The sequence below is a fragment of the Hyperolius riggenbachi genome, chromosome 5 (assembly GCF_040937935.1).
Source record: "Hyperolius riggenbachi isolate aHypRig1 chromosome 5, aHypRig1.pri, whole genome shotgun sequence".
In the NCBI taxonomy this organism is placed as follows: Eukaryota; Metazoa; Chordata; class Amphibia; order Anura; family Hyperoliidae; genus Hyperolius; species Hyperolius riggenbachi.
In genome coordinates, this window is record NC_090650.1 from 53,835,226 (window position 1) to 53,858,127 (window position 22,902).

Here is a 22,902-nt window from a genome sequence, read left to right on the forward strand (position 1 = left end):
GATTGTGCTGCGCCCACAAATCACTGCTGACACTTTACAACAGAGGCTGCTCTGTGACTCTGGCACACAAGGCAGACGCCCTGGCCTGTAGATAAAGAGAACTGAGCAACGCCACAGCCATTCATATCAGTGGTAATGAAGCGGAGGAAAGACTAGCTCTATGCTGCTGGCAGGAGGAAGGACATAGCAGCACGCTGGCCTGTTCTGTGCCCATTAACAGCCCTACATGGCAGCAGTGCACACTGCAGGGCAGAAGGGTGGCATAGTGTTAAGCACTTTCGCCTTGCAGCGCTGGGTTCCTGGTTTGAATCCCAACCAGGTCACTATCTGCTAGGAGTTTGTATGTTTTGCTTGTGTGTGGGTTTCCTCCAGGCACTCCAGTTTCTTCCCATACCCCAAAAACATACAGATATGTTAATTGGCTTCCCCATAAATTGGCACTAGACTACCATACATATATAGTACTACATGACACATACACAAACATGACTATGGTAGGGGTGACATTGTGACCTCTCTGAGGGACAGTTCATGACAAGACCACAATATATACTTTGTACAGCGCTGCTGGAGAGGTCAGCGATATACAAATACTAAAAAATAATAATGTATACACCGCTTTCATATCCCAACATATGGATTATTCACTTGGACTAGTTAGATTATTTGTTCTGCGGATGATGTACTAAAATGATTTTTGAAGGCTGTACCATACGAGCGCTGTAATTACACGCAAGAGATTTGGGCGCACACTGAGTAACTTCGGCGCCGTCAGAAGACGGAGGAGGTGTTACATTTTAAAACACTTTAATTCGGCTTCCAGGACCAAGAATACCTAGGAGATAAGTAGGGAGTGACGAGGCGGCCAATGGTGCAGTATCGTCAGGTATAGGGAGGATAAACTCAAATATATACTCACAAAGGTGGGTTGCAGTTCCTGCACCCACCGTATAGTCGTGCAGGGAATTAACCGTCCCTGCTCGGTACTCCAGGTCCTGCTGTATACTGGATGGTCGCTCTCCTGTAGTATGATGGACTTTCCAGAAAAACTGCACAGCTATTACCTCCAAAGGAGGTCTGACTGGTAGTGGATAGGATGGCACACATTGGGCATCTCCATCCTACTCATTACCTTCTATTTTAAGTGTGTAAGGGCTCGTTTCCACTGTTGCGGTGCGGAATCGCCTGGATTCCACCGCTGATAAAATAGCATGCGGATGCGATTCCCCATGCGTTTTTTGCTGCAAATTCGCATGCGAATTCGCATAGGTGAGGGTATATGCGATTTTAACCATGTTGCCTGTGTGAATTTACATCGTACCTATGCGAATTCGCGGCAAAAAACGCATGGGGAAAACGCATGCGATTTCCCTATTAAATACATTGCATGCGATTCGCATGCATTCCACTCAGGCGAAATCGTTGGCTCTTGTGCGTTTTTTCACCGCTGAAAAAAACGCACATCACCAACGCAACAGTGGAAACAGACCCATCCACTTGCATACCATGTGCGAATCCGCATGCGTTGGACGCATGCGGATTCGCGATAGTGGAAACGAGCCCTAACTGTGGTCTCCCACAATGCACCACTACTGAATATGCAAAGTATCTCTTAATGTCCCGGAAGCACTTTCCTGGTGGCTTTAGATCACTCCAAGCCGCTTGGGTATTCTGTACTTAAGGCAATCACACATTGTTTCCCCGCATACAGAATTACAGCCCATAATGACAATATAATAATGTACAATTGTGATTCAACTTCTATGAAAGTCTAAGGGCCCATTTCCACTTGTGCGGCGCGATTTAGACGGGAAAATCGTGGCAACGAATCCGCATGCGGTTGCGGTTTTGTCGCCGTTACTATGCGGATTTTCACGCGGAATCGCTTGCGGTTTGTGCAACGTGATTTTAACCATGTAAATGCCGGCAAGCATTAACATGGGTTTTTAAGCGAAAACGCACGCAGAAACGCATGAAAAACCGCAAGACTAAAATGCTTGCGGCTTTTCTATTTAGTTACATTACCGACGAATCGCGTGCAGGTGTGCGGCGTGCAAATTCTGATGGGTCTGCCGTGTAGATTTTTTCTGCACGACAAACCGCACAGAATCCCGTATGAGTGGAAACCGTCCCATCCACTTGTATTGTCTATGCGAATCTGCATGCAGGAAACGCATGCACATTCTCTCTAGTGGAAACAGGCCCTTAAGGTGCCCAAACACGGTACAATTTTTTCACCAGATGCTATCTTTTGATGCAATTTTTACAGTGTATATGTACAGAGAACTGCAGTGTTTTATAAAGGATGTAAAACTATTCTATGGTCGATTGGATCTGAAAATGTAATTGTTTCGAGTGTTGGATTTTTACAATCGAATTGTAAGATGGAGAATGCCTGAATCAAGCGGTATATGGGAATAATTGATAATTCCCTTATCGTAACAATCGCATTGAAAGATGGCATCTGATTAAAAAATTTTAAAAAAATGTACCGTTAATGGGCACCTTCAGGGTGCATACACGTCCAATTCTGATTCGCCAATTTTACCACCTCCCTGTGATATGAGGAATAAAATATTTTGAAGACTAATGCGTAATACACACCATACAATTTCCTGTTAGATTTTCTGTTAAGGTACATACACGTCAGATGTTTGCAAACGACCGGTCGTTTGGACGTCAAATCGGGTGTGTGCGGTCGGCAGCGGATCGTTCAAATCCAGTCTTATCAGCTGAACGACCGACCGTACACACGCCCGATTTGACGTCCAATCGACCAAACATTCAAACGTCCAAAGTACCGGTCGTTTAGAAAAATCCAACTTGTGTTTGAGCCTTTAGATTTTTTTTCTGTTGGATGCGTGTACGCTCCCTAATCACATTTAACAGAAAATGCGGCGTACAATTGCAGAATCTTTAGTCCAGGAAGGTTGCACCGCAGTGGTATAGCACAGCATAGTATGCCACACTTCCAGGTCAAACGTGCACAACGCACTGCAGCTATTGCATCACAACGGGACCCGCCATACTGCGATGGATGTGGTGTACGACAGGATAGTGTAAAAGGGACCTCAATTATCTGCATCTCACGGATTATCTGCAGGGGAGATGTAAAGCTATCATGTCTGTTCCCTTTCCTATAAATTTTCCAGATCAGGAAAGTGAAAATTACACAAACTGTACTTTTTAACTGTAAAGCCTTGTACACATGTATGAGACATGCCACCCAGCAGGGACTAAGTTGGCTGTACAGATACAACGCTAGCATCCAGGCTAGCAACGCGTTCTGATCCTTTTCAGGGGGAGGAGGGCCGATGAGGCATCACATAAGGAGCACCACAGAGTAAGTGAGATGGGGGCAAGTGGGAACAAAGCCCGGGGTCAGCGCTTTGCTGAGTGGATACGCCAGGGTGATTGCCCACCGCCAAATGAGGGTGATTGGGGCCCTCTGTACATAGGCTAGATTATTGGCAGTGGCGGTCATTGCCCACCTTCCCCAAATTCGATCTAGCATGTGTACATACCTCAAGACTTTACAGAATGCATCAGAAGAAAACAAAGAATAGTACAGTATTGATTTTGCTCCTAAAAAGATAGGCAGCAGCAGCACTGAGTTTACATACTGCTACTGTGGCTGGATGGGTTAAGGGCTCTGCCTCTGACAGAGGACCAGGGTTCGAATCTCGGCTCTGCCTGTTCAGTAAGCCAGGACCTATTCAGTAGGAGACCTTAGGCAAGTCTCCCTAACACTGCTACTGCCTATAGAGGGAGTCTTAGTGGCTGCAGCTCTGGTGCTTTAAATCCGCCAGGAGAAAAGCGCGATATAAATGTTATTTGTCTTGTCTACTGTATTGATTTTTTCCTAGAAGCGTTTACATTACATGCATACAAAAATTCTCAAATCTCGGTTTACATTTGGCCATATGCAAATGTGCAGCAAAGCCAATTACGTTCACTTTCCCTCGGTCTACCCCATAACAGAGTATGAAGCAGAGCATGCTGCTGAGACTGGAATAATCTCCAGTTCCCCTTGTTAGGACACCTCAGCTCAACCGCTGCCCATTTGTGTGCCCCGAGTCAGCAGAGTCCTCCAATACAAGTATTTCTTTGCAACAAGGATGTTGGATATTAGGGATGCTCAATGATATGCAAATACTAACAAGTTTATGCAAATGTATGCAAATTTTTATGCAAATATATGCAGCTTGAAATTGGACCAGTCTAAACTTGTGTTGGACTTGATTGGTCCATTTTCAAGCTGCATATACTTGCATGAAGAGTTACAAAAAAATTGCATAAACTTGGAAGTATTTGCATATCATTGATGATCCCTATTGGATATCAGCAGCGGAAAGTGAATCTCGGAGCAAGGCTGGGAGACAGCAGCAGCAATACATGAAGGAAACAGCAGAGGCCTGGAACCCACTAGAGGTTTTTTTTAGCGTTTAGGGAGCACTTTCAATCGCAACCTATTTCCCTAATCACTCTGCTAATGTAAATGGATGGGACAGATTACACTAGAGTGATTGAGATTAAGGAAATCTCAGCACATGCAGCATTTTAGGAGCATTTCCATTCTAATGTATTGTATAGGAGCTGGGAAATCTCTTCCAAAATCGCTTGCAAAGCGCTATCAGAAATCGATAGAGATTGTTATAGCGCTTTGCACTTTTTAGTGGGTTCCAGGTCAGAGCCTGAGGATACCTGGGTGGCAGCAGCTGCTGCACTGAAAAGACCTGACAGCTGAAAACTGTCAAGGTAGCTGTTCCAAGCCTTCCCAGCATGCTCTGTTGCATCCAATGCATTGGAGGGATTATAGCTGCGGGACTGACAGTGAGGGCTCCATACTAGTGAAGGGGAGAGATGGTCAATGACTCGACAAGGTGCCCTGCAAATCTATTTCCCAAATCCTACCCATAGAGCCATATTAATCTATGCCGTGCACTGATGAAGGCCAGTTAAGCTCAAAACAGCTGTCTGCAAGTGGGATGAGTGTGACTCTGTAAAATGAACAGGCTATACGCACAGTGTACACCAGCAGTTCTGGATGCATATTTAGCATTTCTGGGACAGAGGAGTAATTTGCATATTCCCAAGCTAAGCAGAAGTGAAGCATCATGGAAGTTCCTATTTCCTCACATAACGCTGAATAACTCAATATAACTTCTATTTTTAGAAGGAATGATTATATTTAGCATAGAATATACATGTTAAAGATACCCTAGCGAAAAAGTCCTGACAGCAATTTAAAGTGGACCTTTGCAATTTATGGAGTGAGATTCTGGCTTCGGTCAGATTGTGGCCGCCCCTCTCCCCGCAGTAAGCTTCTCGCTTTTGCCTACTGTCACTAGACTAATCCTGTCACCAATATGACATGTCTAGAGATAGTGACAGTTGGCCTGCGAAAGCAGCTTAGTGAGGGAGGAAGGGGAGGGCACCATTTCCAGATCAGAACGGAGACTCCCTCCATGCACAGGTGAACACAAATTGCCTGTACACACTGAGAAACGCCAAGCGTAATCGCATGCTTGGGTTTTTGAAATGTGTTTGCATTTTTGCTTGCGTTTAATGTGTGTGTTTTTCTTGTGATTGGTTAAAAGTCCTTTAACAGGAAGTTGCAAGGTCTCCTGGAATAGGACCTCGAAAAAAACTGCCATGCAATCGCATCACTTTTTGTATGAGATTTTTCAAACATAGGACTCGAAAAGTGCTGCAGTGCAGTCACTGATTGCGATTTTCTTAAAAATTGCATCACACCACTGCGTACAGTTCACCACGACTCTTTAACTAGGCTTAAAAGGCTTTACAATTGAAAAAACGTAGCACAACGCAGCCAGTATGTACAGGTCCTTAAAGGTGTCATCAATCAAAACAAGCCCCTCCCCCAGTTCCACTTACCTGGGGCTTCCTCCAGCTCCTTGCAACTGACATGTCCCACACTGACCGCTCCACTCGCAGCCACCAGCCAGGGGTCCCCGCCGGTGCAATCAAGACCACGTTGTCTGGTGTACTGCGTAGGCCTAGTAGTTCTGCGCCTGTGCAGCAAACCGCGGACGTGGACTTGATTTACAGCGACGCAGTAAAGATGACCTCAAGTCGGCACAAGGTCGGCCTCTGCACCGGTGGGGCCCCCCAGGCCAATGGCTGAGCTCAGAGCTGCGACGTGGGACATTTCAGCTGCAAGGGGCTGGAGGAAGCCCGGGTAAGTAGAAAGGAAGGGGGGCTTATTTTGATTGACGACTCCTTTAAGTTGGGGTCACACTTGCCAAAAAAAAAATTGCATGCAAAAAAACGTACATAATCCTTCTCAATGCAGAATCGCAGTGCAGTGGGAGCAAAGTGATTTTTCACACCCCAGAAAAAAAAAAATACTCACATCGGTGCTTTTATACTGCTCAATGTGTGCAAATCCCTATTATCGTCAGCCAACACTACAGATTTGTGCATAAAAAAAAAAAGCTATTTTTCCATGGACTCTAGTGTGACCCCTGCCTATACCTACCATGTTCTATATCTCTCTCATCCTTACCCAAAAACTGAAATAATTCTGACAGAATGTTCTCTGAAGGGAAACTTAAAGGGAACCTAAACTGAGAAGGAGATGGATTTTTGCATTTTAAAATAATACCAGTTGCCCGACTCTCCAGCTGATCCTGTGTCTCTAATACTTTAACAAGCATGCAGATCAGGTGCTCTGACTGAAGTCAGACTGGATTAACTGCATGCTTGTTTCAGGTGTGTGACTCAGCCACTACAGCAGCCAAATATCAGCAGGATTGCCAAGTAACTAGTATTATTTAAAAGGAAATATCCATATCCCTCTCAGTTAAGGTTAGTGACAGTACAGTGCTGCATTATGCTATAAGAAGTAACGTTCAGCTACAGGCATAATCTCACATCATTCAAGAGACGAAGAGTTGCAGATGTAATTGGCATCCAAGTGATGGCTAACTACCTGGATGGGAGGGGCAGAGGCCAAGCAGTCACATGACCCAGAAAAGTAAATCACTACCTGGATGGGAGGGGCAGAGGCCAAGCAGGCACATGACCCAGGAGTGGACAAGGGCCAGAATCGAGGCAGCCAATGCTCCAAAATATTGCAGCAGATGCCTAACTCATGAAAATGTTCTGATTGTTTCGACTGGATTGGTGCCAACAAAATGTTAACAGTGCTTATTCGACCAATCACAGCCTAAAACACTGGAAGCTTTTGCTGCAGGAAATGCCCATTTAAAGGACTCCTGACCAGAAGCTTTAATGATTTATTCAATAACTGCTCATATGCTTTATATATGTTTTACAACAAGCTTTGCTGCTGAGGGCCTACATAACACCAGGAAATAATAAATGCTTGAAGTTGGCCTTAAAGAGGAACTCCAGTGAAAATAATGTAATAAAAAAAAGTGCTTCATTTTTACAATAATTGTGTATAAATGATTTAGTCAGTGTTTGCCCATTGTAAAATCTTTTAAATCCCCGATTTACATTCTGACATTACATGGTGACATTTTTACTGTTGGCAGGTGATGTAGCTGCAGCATGCTTTTTTTGGCAGTTGGAAACAGCTGTAAACAGCTATTTCCCACAATGCAGCAAGGTTCCCAGACAGGAAACTGCCAAGAGTACGTACTCAAAAAAATTGTGGGAGGGGTTTCACCACAATATCAGCCATACAGCGCCCTCTGATGGTCTGTTTGTGAAAAGGAATAGATTTCTCATGTAAAATGGGGTATCAGCTACTGATTGGGATAAAGTTCAATTCTTGGTCGGAGTTTCTCTTTAAAGGACAACTGAAGTGAGATGGATATGGAGGCTGCCATATTAATTTCCTTTTAAGCAACATTAGTTGCCTGGCTGTCCTGCTGATCCTCTGTCTAATACTTTTAGCCATAGACCCCGGACAAGCATGCAGCAGATCAGATGCTTCTGGCATTATTGTCAGATCTGACAAGATTAGCTGCATGCTTGTTTCTGGTGTTATGCAGACACTGCTGCAACTATATAGATCAGCAGGGCTGCCTGGTAACTGGTATTGTTTAAAAGGAAATAAATATGGCACCCTCTATATGTCTGTTACTTCAGATGGAAATGAAAGGTAAAGATAACAAGCAATATAGTTTTATATTTTACGCAACACCCTTTTTATACCTTTAGCACCTATAGAGAAAAGGTTTGTATTGATGTGAAAGGGGCACCCTTTTAATAGGCACCATTATTACATGTTACGTCATGAACTGCTAGGTTTCCAATAGGTTGTAGTAAACTACGCGCACATTATTTGTCCAATCAGAACGCTTAGTGCTGAAAGAGGGTGCTGCGATTGGAGCACTGTTCCTTATGAGGTTTCCTGCTAGGACCTTAGGCCTCAGACCAACTAGCAGTGCTAGAATTGGTCCCTCAAGCAGTGGAAAAAAATGTGATTTTCTCGGACGAATCATCATTTACCTTATTTCCGACCTCCGGCCAAGTGTACGTTTGGAGACAGCCGAAAGAAGCATTTCATCTAGACTGCCTTCTGCCAACCGTAAAACATGGCGGGGGTTCTGTGATGATCTGGGGTGCTATTTCTTGGAAATCCGCCGGACTAATAATTTCCCTTCATGGAAGAATTAACAGCCGAGACTATTTAGGAATTTTGGGCGACCAAGTTCATCCTATGGTTCAAGAACTGTTTCCGGAGGTAAATGCCATCTTTCAAGATGAGAATGCCCCAATCCATACAGCTATAATGGTTAAAAAATGGCACGAGGAACATTCTAATGACGCTGAGCATCTCATCTGGCCACCACAATCCCCAGACCTCAACATTATTGAGCATTTATGGTCGTTATTAGAGATTCAAGTAAGAAGTCGATTTCCACTGCCATCGTCTCTAAAAGAACTGGAGGGCGTTTTAATTAAAGAATGGGCTAACATTTCTTTGGCAACAATTCACAATTTGTATGAATCAATACCTCGGAGAACTGAGGCTGTAATTGCCGCAAAAGGTGGACCTACACCATATTAAAATATATTTTGTTGATTTTCAAGGCGTTTCCATTATTTTGTTCAACCCCTGTAGATAGAGGAAGCATTTCTGATACTGAACCCTGGATAATTCATGTAAAATCGGGTATAATGTCGCACATTCTACTACATGTTATTACGGCGCCTCTTTAAAACAAACATTAAATGCAAAAAAGCGATACAGGATAGTCACTTTCCCAACATAATTCGCCTCTGCAGGATTAGGAGGACCTTGTTCTTAGTAGCAGGTTACACGACAGAACTAAAGCCTGGTACACACACCCAACTTTCATTGTCCAATCACTGCCGATTTTACCATTTCCATGTGGTATAAGGATCAACAGATTTTGAATAGTATGAACAGATTGTGTAGGTAAGCTCTCATACTACACGCAGTAGTAAAATCAATCAGTGATTGGTCAATCAAAATTGGATGTGTGTATTAGGCTTTACAACTCAATAGTTGCATTTATGTGGCTCTGCTGCGAGACAAAACAAAAAAACTATGAAGATTAACCTGAAGCCCAACAAGGACTCCTTTGGATCTTATACCTTTGCTCAGAACCATCTACATCCTTTATATGCCTGGTACACACAGTGCAATTTTCAGTCAGACTGACGACCGAATCGATTATTTCAGACAAGTCCAATCTGATTTCCGATTTTTGTTTGTTTTGGATTTTTGTGTTTCTGATTGATTTTGTGAACACTTCTATACAAAATCAAATAGGGAGGTGGAAGAGATCGGAAATCAAATTGGACTTGTCAGGAATTGATTTGACCGCCAATCAAAACGGAAAATTGCATTGTGTGTACCAGGCATTAAGCCCCATCTACACGATAAGATTCTTTGTGCGATTCGATTACGACTATTTACGATTCTATTAAATCCGACATGTCCGATCGGGATTCGATTCAATTCAATTTGCCATTGTTTTGCAATGGCTAATCGAATTGAATCCCGATCAGACAGGTCAGATTTAATCGAATCGTAATCGAATTGCACAAAGAATCGTATCTTGTAGATTGGGCTTTAGATAGCAGCACCCAGGAGAGGGCAGGGCACAGCTCAGAGCAGCTGCAAGGTGCCCACAGCAATTAGCAATGAACTGCTCCCTTGTGGAATCACTGCGCTCTCTCTGTCCTAGAATCTGCAAATAGCTGCTGTGGGTACAGCTCAGGCCCCAACTGCAAACACAATATACACTCCATTGTAACGCACATCCAACTCCCTGAGCACATGAATCTAACGATTGCAAAAAGTGCGTGTAAAAAACGGACATAAAACAAAAACTGATACAGTACTAAGTCTGGCTTAAGCATTCTGACATATTTAACACTAATGAGGCAAAGTCCCTTTAAGCTCATTAACAGATCTATCTAATCTACTGTCTGTGGTATAGGAGACCGAAAGGAAAAATACAGAGGCACAGATTGTAAACCTATATAGCAAACTGTATTCATAAGCAATGCAAAACAGTGACAACTGCAGTAACCTGTAGCAACCAGATTGTAGTGCTCTGCTGCCAGTAACCCGTAGCAACCAGAACGTAATGCTTTGCTTTCAACAATACGTAGCAACCAGACTAATGCTCTGCTGTCAGTAACCCATAGCAACCAGAGTGTAATGCTCTGCTGTCAGTAACCCGTAGCAACCGGAATGTAATGCTCTGCTGTCAGTAACCCGTAGCAATTAGATGTAATCTGCTGTCAGTAACCCATAGCAACCAGACTAATGCTGTGCTGTAAGTCACCCGTAGCAATTTGAATGTAATCTGTTGTCTTCAACCTGCAGCAACCAGAATGTAATGCTCTGCTGTCAGATCATAAAGACTGACCCCAATTAGCTGCTGCACTTTGCATATTGCTTCAGCGAAGAAGCTAAGAATTGTGCTAAAATCCATGTATAGTCCATATCAGAAAAGCAACGTTCATATTCTGCAGATGATAGACAGACCTGGGTCTTCGGGAAAGAGGACGCCCCCCATGTACGTGGAGATCCATCGGTTCCTGAACATGGTGCCAGGATCACAAGTGGTCGTTGGTTCCAGTGAAGCGGACAGCGTCAGGCCCCCTCCAGCACAGCCAGCGATTGATTTCCCAGCACGGACTGTCAGGCTGGAGCGTCTGACCGCAGCAGCGAGTGCATAGCAATGGAGGGACCCAAGCCAGTAATCAGATTACAGAAATTAGCCACTCAAAGGCGGATTGGGTCATAAGGACTGGGAGATGCTGAAACCTCCAGCGCCGGCCAAACTGAAACACATGCTCCAGAAATGACACCGAGACGATAAAAAGAAGAGGGACGAGAAGTTGAGCAGCAGGAAGCAGAGGAGAGCAGAAAATACAAATCTGTGAGTAAGGAGTGTGCTGGGCACTCCTCCTCTCAGCTGTCATATCAGACCAGAGCAAAGACTGCTGCGATAAAGCCACGGCCATTAATCAGTCTGTAGTCTCAAGCTGTGAACAAAACACTGCCCGGAATGACTCTTCATAAGGAGCAGACACTGCCGTTCTTCTTGTCCCCTCCTGATAGACTGACACCGTGCCTAAAGGCAAACTCCGCTCGCACCGTGCCTAAAGGCAAACTCCGCTCGCACTTATCACTACAAGCCATTCTCAGATCTGCAAGATTAGCTGCATACTTGTTTCTGGTGTGATTTAGACACTACTGCAGCCAAACAGATCAGCAGGGCTGCCAGGCAACTGGTATTGTTTAAAAGGAAACAAATATGGCAAACTCCATATCACTCTCACCCCAGTTTCCCTTTATTATCAGTTGCCTGGCAGCCCTGTTGGTCTATTTGGCTACAGTAGTGTCTGAATCACTCCAGAAACAAGCATGCAGCTAATCTTATCAGATCTGACCATATCAGAAACACCTGATCGGCTGCATGCTTGTTCAGGGTCTATGGCTAAAAGTATTAGAGGCAGTGGATCAGCATGACAGCCAGGCAACTGGTATTGCTTAAAAGGAAATCCATATGGAAGCCTCCATATCCATCTCACTTCTGAAGAAATGATTTACTTCACAGGAAGCAGAGTTCACCCAGGCTGAACCGAAAACTATGCAGAGCTAATCAAATTGGAAACTGGAGTGCCATACCTCCAAACTTTTTGACATAAGAAAGAGGGACAACACCCTCGGCACACCCCCGATCACACATACCATAAAGATTTCGGAATAAAAAAATATGTTTTATCATTCAAACCACACTGGTTCTTTTTATCCTGGGTCATTCTCCTTCATTATAACATTTGAAAATAAGAAATCTATCAATTTGAAGGATGGGAATAAAGTTTAGAGTCAAAACATTTTCTGTATAAAAATACAAATATTTTCATACAACTCTGTAAGCGCCCATTTCCACTGTTGCGACGCGATTTCGCCAGCATCCCGACGCTTGTAAAAACGCATGCGGATGCGTTTCCGCATGCGTTTTTACCCGCGATTTCGCATGGCAAGGTGCCATGCGAAATTAACCATGACTCTGCCAGTGCAAAACAACATTGAAAAAGGTGCGAAATCGCACGCGAATCACGGGTAAAAACGCATGTAAAAAACGCATGCGTTTTTCCTATTAAATACATTAGCGGCGATTCGCATGGATTTCCGACGCAGGCGAATTCTGTGGGTCCCGTCGTGCAGATTTGGCCCGCCGCCAAATCGCTCCCGCACGCCGCACATATGGAAACAGCCCCGGCCACTTCAATGTACCAAGCGAATCCGCATGCGGATTCGCTATGGTGGAAACGAGCCCTCAAACAGTCCTGAAAGATGGACAAATGAGGAATAAAAAGAGGGACAGAGGGGCAGGGTCCTTAAAGAGGGAAAAAGAGGGACACTTGGGAGCTATGCGATTGCTGGGGATGGTCAATGAGAAGCAAATTAAAGGAGCACTACAGCGAAAAACTGTAAAATGTAAAATATGTGCAAACATATACAAATAAGTACATTTTTTCCAGAGTAAAATGAGCCATAAATGACTTTTCTCCTATGTTGCTGTCACTTATGCTGGATACACATGGTGCGTTCCCTGCTCGATTCCCGTCGATTCGCGGCCGCTCTATTTCCATGTCCGATTCGCGTTTCGATGGATCGTTAGGTCGATTTGGCATACTTTACATGACAATCAACCTAACAATCATCTAAATGCACTTGGAAATTCTCGGAAATAAATCGAGCGGCGCATTGAGTGCGGGAACGCACCTTGTGTATCCAGCATAAAAGTAGGCAGTAGAAATCTGACAGAAGTGACAGGTTTTGGACTAGTCCATCTCTTCATAGGGGATTCTCAGCAAGGCTTTTATTCTTTATAAAGATATTGCCTAAAAAGGATTTAAACAATGATGCTGGCCAGCTTCCCTGATTGCTACACTGTTTTTTGGCAGTTGGACAGAGCAACTGCCATTCACTAAGTGCTTTTCAAAATATATAGAATCCTGAGAATCCCCTATGAAGAGATGGACTAGTCAAAAACCTGTCACTTCTGTCAGATTTCTACTACCTACTGTTAGTGACAGCAACATAGGAGAAAAGTAATTTAAGGCTTATTTTACTCGGGAAAAAAAATGTACTTATTTGTATATGTTTGCATATATTTTACAGTTTTTTCGCTGTACTGCCCCTTTAATTCTGAGTTGGTGCAGGGTTATGCAAGAATTGTATGTAAATGTATGCAGCTTGAAAATGAATGGATGTAAATCAATCTTCAATTGGTATATTGTTAAGGTGTATACATTTATATAAAACTGTTCTCCCCAAGTGCGCCAACAAGCTGATTTTGGTGACCACCCGACTGTCATTGGCTGGAAACTTTTACTAGCCAGGTGGCTTGAAAAAGTAGCTGCGTGGAGCGTGAGGGGGGACTGCAGGGCCGGTGCAACTCTGCTTACAGCATAGGAGGAGGAGAGGAGGAGGGGGTGGCGCCCTATGCTGTAAGCAGAGTTGCACCGGCCCTGCAGTCCCCCCTCGCACTCCACCCAGCTACTTTTTCAAGCCACCTGGCTAGTAAAAATTTCCGGGTAGAACACTGCTGCATCAACCTGAAATGATTTGCATCTCATTGACCATCACTACTGATCACTTACCATTGAGCTCATTAGTGTTTATTGTTAAAAGGGGGGAAAAAAAAAAAAAAAAAAAGGATCCATGAGATGCAAATTATTCTGAGTTGATGCTGGATTTTTGAAATTTTTGTATGCAGATTATATGCAGCTTGAAAATGCAAAGCAGAGGTGGGTCTCTGTTGATCAACTTTCAAGCTACATAATTCTACTGGAAAATAAACACTTTGCAATTAATTAAAAGGGAACATTTTACCTTAGGTACACTATCTCTACCCGATAACCTTCACATTAATTCTGCTGAAAAACAACTTACCGGAGTTCCACAGCCTTGTGACAAACAGTGCAGAGAAAATATGATCAAGGCCCCTTTTTCCACAAGCAGTTGATAGGCAGTGAAAAGACTGTTGAACTCTCACAACTGCTTTCTGCTGCTGCCTGATAACTGCTCAATGAGCGCACAGTTCAGCTGCCTGTGGAAAAAGGCCCTAAGGCCAGAAACCCACTAGGAGTGATTTCTAAGCACTAGTAATTTGAAAAAGCTCTTCCTAATGCAATGTTATGGGGGATTTTTATAAAATTACATTGCTCAAGTGGAATCACACCCATAGCAGTACATTAGCAGGAGTTTTCTAATCGCAAAGTGCTCAGAAAATCACTCCTAGTGGGTTTCGGGCCTATGGCTGTGAAAACACTTGTTTTAATTGTGTATTTTACCACAGAACGGAAAACACATTCAAAAATTGCACATAAAAGTCTGTGGCTGTATTGTATTGCAAATTGTAGCTTCAAGCAATCTGTAATGTACCATTTTTAAAAATAGCATGTGGGAAGATCCAACATGCTTTGTGATCTGTATACATTGCTTCCCCATTGAAAGGGGGAGGTGGGGGAAACGCATGTTTTTTTCCACCACCAAAAAAAAATAATACTGCATTGCTCCCCCAATCAAAACAGGCAGATTTAAAAACCTCAAAACGCATGAAAAATGCAACTGCATACAAAAACACAAAACAAAGAAAAACCACAAAAACATGCCAAAAAAACTCATGGTTTTCCATGCAGGAAAGTGTGATTTCAGCCTAACCTGACAAGTGCAAGTGAAATTACATAGAAACAATACCTTGCTTGGCAGATAAAAGCAAAGAGCTCCTGCTTTCTGAATGACCCTCATACATCAACTTGGAATTATTTGCATCTAATTGACCATCCCTGCTGGTAACCAATGAAAGGCCAGGACAATATCCTTCCCTCTCTTTAACACCAATGCAAACATTTGCATAATCCCGTAGAACAATTTGCATTTCCCTAATGATCCAAATCCCTGTACAGCTTTGGATCGGACCAATCACTTAGGGCCCGTTTCCACTTGCGGTGCGGAATAGTCGCTGAAACCGCGGTAACAAATTTGCATGGGGATGCGAATTCGTTAGCGTTTGTATGCAAATTTTACTGCAAATTCGCATACGATTTCACATATGTTTGTATGTATGCAAATTTAACCATGTCAGTGCCTGTGTGCTTTTACATTGGTTTTATGCGAAATCGTATGCAAATTTGCAGTAAAATTCGCATACCGAAACTGCATGCGAATTTCCTATTAAATACATTGTATGTGAATCGCCTAGCAATGTGTGGCAAGCGAATTCTGATGGCTCTGCTGTGCAGAGTTTTCCTGCACACAAAGGCCATCATTCATAAAGCATTTCTGCATGCGGAAATGCTTAAAACAGCTGACTTTACCGACCACTTAGCAAAGTCAGCATTCATAAAGGCTCTTTCCGCATGAAAAAATGACACTACCGAGCAGAGTGATAAATCACCGCCTTGTGCGGTGATTATCGGAACAAATGTAGCAAAATGTTAATTCATGAAGATCACCGCAAGCGGTGTGAGGTCGGGAAGTACTGCTCACTCATGTGGCGATACCAATGTAAGTGAATGGAGACACACAGACCTCCCAGGCAGCTGCAGCAGAGCGGAACACGGAGAAATGTATCAACTCGGCAGCTTCCGTGTTTCCGCAAGCCTACCGCCAGCCTAGTTCGGGGAATCTCCGCACTGCTACCGCACATGGATACATTTTTATGAATGCCCACCCAGATGTCTAAAATACCGGCAGCGGTGTTTTCCCGCATGGATTCCCCTTATCGACAGCTCCCTTATGAATGATCGCCAAAACCGCAAACAAATCCTGACAAGTGGAAACAGCCCCATCCACTTGTATTGTCTATGCGAACTTGCATGCGGGCAATGCATGCAAATTCGCGATAGTGGAAACGGGCCCTTAGCGATGGATTTGATTGCATTAAATTTGAATGCAAACCAGATTACTACCTCACTGACCCTCTACTCTGAAGCAAACCCAAACGTCATGAAAATAAAAAGAGGCAACATCTTCCCAGTGAAAAAAAGACAGAAATAGGGATCTCACGGAGAAGGGAAAAAAAGAAAAAAAGAAAAAAACTCGACTCTCACCAAAGCTGGGAAGTTTTTGCCAAAGTTCCATTTGGAGATTTGAAAGATTAAAACCCGACTAAATTCAAAACTTAACAGGACAAACTAAAACCAATCAGGATAAATAAATAAATATAAAGTGCTGGATAGAGTATCTGCTTCGTAAGGGAAGATGTCGCTGACACTGCAATGCAGCTCGCATTCACTCCCTTTCAGATAAGCAGCTGGGCAAGACAGTCAGCTGAGTCCTTGTGACAGGAAGGAAGAGAAGGAACAGCACAGGCCAGACTACATTTCCCAGAATCCCATCATCATTACTAGAGAAGGTAAATCAGATGCAAATCATTCCAACTTGCATGCACATTTAAAGCAAACAGCATGCAGCTTGACACTGGGCCAGTGAAATGCACTTCCTGCTTGCCCAGCTCCAACATGCATACAATCTGCAATTAGTATGCAAGCTGGAATCATCCGATTGATCCTCCATAAGCATTAGGGCTCAAACTCACTAGCAGCATTTTAGAAACATTCTCCCATTCACTTAAGTGGGAATCCTGGAAAAATCACAGCGATTTTTAAATTTACTGCAAAATCAACACATTGGGCTCTATTCGCAAAGATTTCCCGCATGTGGTAAAGTGCATGCGGGAAGTTACCGACCAAAACACCGCCACATTGAAATTCTCAAAATGTTCCGCATGTTTTTTCCGCATGCGGAAAAAGTATGGTAAAAGTGCGGGATTCATGAGGAAAAATTTCCGCAAAAGTCGGTATTTTCCGCAATAAAAGATCAATTCTCAAAAATGTTCAGGCGCATCATTTCGTCAATTACCGATTTTTTATCACCTACAAGTAGTAGGTGATATATTCCGCATCCCATTGACTTCCCATCCCATCGCATTCCGCACGCGTAGATATGCGGCAACGCGTATTTTTGTATGCGTTGCGGTCCGCAATAGCGCTAATTGCATTGGTGAATGCGTCCAATAATACGCATGGCGGCCGGCGACTGGTGAGTCGTCAAAAACGAAACTTAGTGACAGCGGGGGACCAGAGGATTCCAGAGCGGCGCCGAGGGCACAGGACTGCTGCAGGGGGCTGGTAATAGCCCCAGGTAAGTAAAACTCTTTTCCCCCGTTCAGTTAAGGTTCCCTTTAAGGGCTGTGCTTGCTGGACTTTAACTTTTTTTTTTTTAAACACTTTTTCATGCGACCTTTTTACCGCATGATTCCCGCATGAATAATAGCTGTTTCTGCATCTTTTTTTCCGCATGCGGCAAACATGCGGAAAATGTTAGAGAATGCTGAAAAAATGCGGAGTTTACCGCTGGCGGAAATATAGCGGTAAAATTTTGCGGAAAAGTTTGGTCTTTGAGAATAGAGCCCAATCAATTTTTAAAAATAGCGGCAATTTGGTTGCGATTCTCATTCATATGCAAAATGGTTAATTTGCATATATTTAGCAGTGATGCACTGGGAGACATCTCGGAGCTCACGCCAACCTGAATTATCGCAAATTCTTTCTGTTCTAAGAAAGCAAACTTTTGTTTTCCATAGCATTTTAGTAAGGGGGCTTTTAGGACCATTGTAGCCCTTTACACACTCCAATGAGTTCTGGGTCACCATGAGCTTGCTGGCTAGTCTGTACCTCTCGGTGTTACAAGCCCTACTCCATAGAGCCAAACTAATCCATGCCATGCACTGAGGATCAACCAATCTGAATACATGTTGGATTATTATGGCTCTGTACAAATTAACAAGCTGACACATCATTGCATTCCAGCGGTTCTGGAGGTGTGTTTAGCTTTTAAGGACGACAATGGTTAATTTGCATATATTCAGCAGTGATGCATTGTGGGAGACATCTCAAGCTCACTCCAACCTGAATTATCACAAATTCTTTCTGTTCTAAGAAAGCAAACTTTCGTTTTTCATTCAAGTGAATGGGAGAGCTTTTCAAAATGCAAAACAATTGGAAAAAATGCTGCTAGTGGGTTTGAGCCCTCTCTGTAGAAGCCATTTGCCCACATGGGTAGGTGGAATTTTATATTATTATTTAGTAGTAGTAGCCTACATCTTCCGCAAAGCTATACAGTGTTTTCTGTTTTGTCACATAACTGTCCCTCAGAGGGGCTCACAATCTAATCCCTACCATAGTCATATGTCTATGTATATATTTAAGAGGAAAGCCACTCAACTGTATCACTATGTTTTTGGGAGGTGGAAGGAAACCTGAGTGCCCAGAGGAAACCCCTGAAGACCTGTGGATAACATACAAACTCTCTGCAGATACTGCCCTGGCCAGGATCCGAACCGGGAACCCAGTGCTGCAAGGCAAGAGTTCTAACCGCTCCGCCCCAATACTGCCCGATACATCACTCAAAGAAGATGTGTCCAATGTTAAAGTAAGCCTGAGCTGAAAATAACTGATGAGATCAACAATTGCATCTATTCTCCTACTTCTAAAAATGCCCCCCTTATTAGAATCCCAAGGATTTATTTTTTGTTTAAAAGTCCTTCACAGTCTGACAGGGTTTAAAGAGAATCTGTATTGTTAAAATCGCTCAAAAGTAAACATACCAGTGCATTAGGGGACATCGCCTATTACCCTCTGTCACAATTTCGCCGCTCCTCGCCGCATTAAAAGTGGTTAAAAACAGTTTTTAAAAGTTTGTTTATAAACAAACAAAATGGCCACCAAAACAGGAAGTAGGTTGATGTACAGTATGTCCACACATAGAAAAATACATCCATACACAAGCAGGCTGTATACACCCTTCCTTTTGAATCTCAAGAGATCATTTATGTGTTTCTTTCCCCCTGCAGTTCTCATGCACTGAAGTTTCAGGCTGCTTTTTTCTTCCTGCAAACAGCTTTGCCCTTGTTTGTAATTCCTCAGTATGTGAAAGCCCAGCCAGCTCAGAGGACGATTTATCCAGCTTGTAAAAGATAAGAGAGAAGAGAGAAGCTGCCCTAATCTAAATAATACACAGGCAGTGTGCATGGAGGGGCCTGGAAGGGCGAGTTCATAGCAGAACCACAACACTGAAGAACTTGGCAGCCTTCCAGACACAGGCCGACAAGTCTGACAGGGGAAAGATACATTGATTTATTACAGAGACTGTGATAGTAGAAAGTGCTGCAGTTAGCCAGAACACATTAGAATAGCTTTTGGAACTTGTAGGATGATAAAAAACAGGATGCAATTTTTGTTACGGAGTCTCTTTAAGGCCACAATCTATGAACCTTTTTCATGTATTCCATGAACTCAAACTGTTCTCTGCCAGGAAAGAGTTTTATGACTGTAATTAGACATCAGAGATGGTTGCTGTGTAGTCCAACTAGGACCTGACTACAGATAAACTGTCAACTGAATACCTGAAATTCAGGCGGTAAAAGAAAAACAAGTAGAACACAGTCAGTTATTTGTATGCTTGGCACTGTGATGGTCCAGAGGTTTTCCATGTTCTCATCACTGGTGACCAGGACCCTGCTTTACTCCATGGTCTTGCTCCCCTTCTTGCAGGAGCGCTACTGCCTGCTGTACTCTTCCTGCCTAAGTAAAGCCACATGTGCACTCGCACATGTGCAGTATGGCCACATTCAGTGGGCAGGGTGTACACTAGAACATATCAAAAAAGCTCGTTACATATGTTCAGAGGGTCTGTGTGCGGTAACTGTGGGGTCAAAGCGGACACTGGAAGCTTCAAGACCAGGCTTTCTCAACCAGGGTTCCTTGAGCACTCTGCAGGGGTCCCTTGGCATTTTCCAGTATCGTTGGGGAAGTATATAGAGCACACTATAATAGGTGGTAGTGTAACAAGAAGCACTAATTTGGGGGGTCAGAAGACAGTATATTGAGGGGCAGTGTAATAGGGAGTAGTGAAATAAACAGCCACACATACTTTTAAAGACCACGCCTCCTGCAAAATAAATGCAGGGGTTCCTCGAGATCAAAAAGTTATTTGCAGGGTTCCTCCAGGGTAGAAAGGTTGAGAAAGGCTGTTTTAGACTATCCAGAGGCTTCCATCTACCTAGTTAAAGGACAACTGAAGTGATAGTGATATGGAGGCTGCCATTATTCAGATCCTTCTAAACAATACCAGTTATCTGGCAGCCCTGCAGATTTATTTGGCCACAGTAGTGCCTGAATAGCACCAGAAACAAGCATACAGCTAATCTTGTCTGATCTGACCATGTCCGAAACACTTGATCTGCTGCATGCTTGTTGGCTGAAAGTATTAGAGGTAGAGGATCAGCAGGAAAGCCAGGTAACTGGCATCGCTTAAAAGGAAATATGGCAGCTTCCATATACCTCTCACTTCAGTTGTCCTTTAAAGGGAACCAGAGACGAAGACTGCCTAAAAAATGAAAAAAAAGATGTTATACATACCTGGGGCTTCCTCCAGCTCCATAAGCCTGGATCGCTCCCACGCCGCTGTCCTCCGCTGCCTATATCGCCAGTACCGGGTCCCATCACTTCCGGTGGACGCGGACAGTCTTCCGCATGCACAGGGGCTGCCTCCGGCTCTGTACGCATGTGCCTGCGCAGTAAGGAGGGAGCGCATTGCGCTTGCGTCGACTGGCCAAAATGACGGGACCCGGTACCGGCGGATAGAGGCAGCGGAGGACGGCGGCGTGGGAGCGATCCAGGCTTATGGGGCTGGAGGAAGCCCAAGGTATGTATAAATCTCTTATATTCTTGTCTTTGGTTCTCTTTAAGTATCTAACTTTTTTTTTATGTCCACTCGGGTTCACTTTAAGTCTGTATGAATAGATGCACAGCTACACAAAGCATTTTTCAATTTGTAAAGTAAATTAAAGTGAATACATATAACTTAAGGTGGCCACACACCATACAATAAAATTATCCGATTTTACAGCAATTCGATAAGTCTGATCGGATCTCCCGGAAAAAAAAAAAACGCTTTTTTTAAATTCGACTGAAAAACTCGATCAGATTTCCAATTTTTTATTTTTAGCAATCCAGAATGCTGGAAATTTTTCTTCAGTTTTTCTAAAGATTGTATGGTGTGTGTTAGATTTTCAATTTATTAATATACACACCCTAGCAATTTTCTCCGCGTTTCCAATAATTTTTATCATAATTGGTGGAAAATTGAACATGTGTGTGTGGTACATTGGTCAGATTTTTGAAATGTTACAATCAGTCAGAAAAATTGATTGCAATTCTTGAATTGAACAGATCTTTAAAAAATTGTATGGTGTGTGGCCTCCTTTACAATAATCATCATGATTGCTTTCGGTTTTTGCCTTCTTAAATTGAGTTTCGGTGGGCTTTAATTTCACCCAAAATAGAGATTTCTGTTTTGGGCGGACCCCAGTTGCTTCAATCGCGGCATTTCTCACCTTTGTATAAAGATTCTATTTCCTTTTACATAACACCAATTGCCTGGCAGTCATGCTGATCTTCTGGCATCAGTAGTGTGTGTCCCAACCCTGAAACAAGCATGCAGCTAATCCAGTCAGAATTGAGTCAGAGCACCAGATCTGCGGCTAAAAGTATTAGACACAGGATCAGCAGGAGAGTCAGGCAACTTGCATTGTTAAAAAAAAATCAATATGGCAGCCTCCCCATCACTCTCACCTTGGGTTCCCTTTAAACACTGATAGAACCCCCACTCCGCAGAATGCACAGCGTCACTAGGCAACACCAGAGGTGGGGGGGGGGGGGGGATGCAGATGTATGTATTGCGTACCATGGATTTTTCTGAGATGGAAAAATGTATTCTTGTGACAAAACATGACCTGAAAAATAATACATTCTGCAGATCAATTTCTTTCTAGTGAGGTCAATCTTTACAGATCTTACTAAAAAAAAAAATTTTCCCGTCAAATCCCATGCTCCTCCAGGCCGCTATGTTGTGTCTATGCGTAGCCTTGGGGCATGCTGGGAGAATCCCATCTGGCCCCATGTAACCTATGTGTGATATCATCAAACTGACAAACACCTGGCCTGGAAAGAACTAATTAAAAAGCACTAACCATCCAAGGAATAATAAATTAATCCCAGGCCATATTCTATTACACATTGGCCATTTCACATAGGCTGGCCAGGTGGAGAAGTTCCCGCTGATTGAGAATGCTTCCTCTTCTAGCTGGCTGGCTGCCTCTCTCATTCGCAGCATTGCCTCTGGTGGCCACATAGAGCCTTGCGGTCTGGAAACAGAGCCTGTGCTGGCCTCCCTTTATGACTGTTTATACGTGTCAACAAGACAAGCTTGGAACCCCAGGCTCCATTTACAAGAACTATCACACAGTATCACCTACTTAGGTTAGTAATGCACCATCATTACAGTACTAACAATGTCCAAAATACCATTACAGCCCTAAAAATGTCCAAGAAACCAAG

General features: G+C 43.4%; 1 protein-coding gene across 13 annotated transcripts in view; it reads right to left on the minus strand.

The window, feature by feature from the left end:
- Nucleotides 1-14,446, minus strand: part of SVIL (supervillin) — a 211,250-nt gene extending 196,804 nt beyond the window's left edge. For 4 of the 13 annotated variants that reach the window (XM_068235699.1, XM_068235700.1, XM_068235696.1 and 1 more), the window contains exon 1: nt 10,964-11,376. In XM_068235699.1, the coding sequence (XP_068091800.1) occupies nt 10,964-11,024 (61 nt within the window). In that variant the 5' untranslated portion in view covers nt 11,025-11,376. Of the gene's footprint in view, nt 1-10,963; nt 11,397-14,389 lie in introns of those variants that run through there. The other 9 variants (XM_068235698.1, XM_068235701.1, XM_068235704.1 and 6 more) reach the window with 8 other exon arrangements.
- Between the last annotated feature and the right edge of the window lie 8,456 nt (nt 14,447-22,902).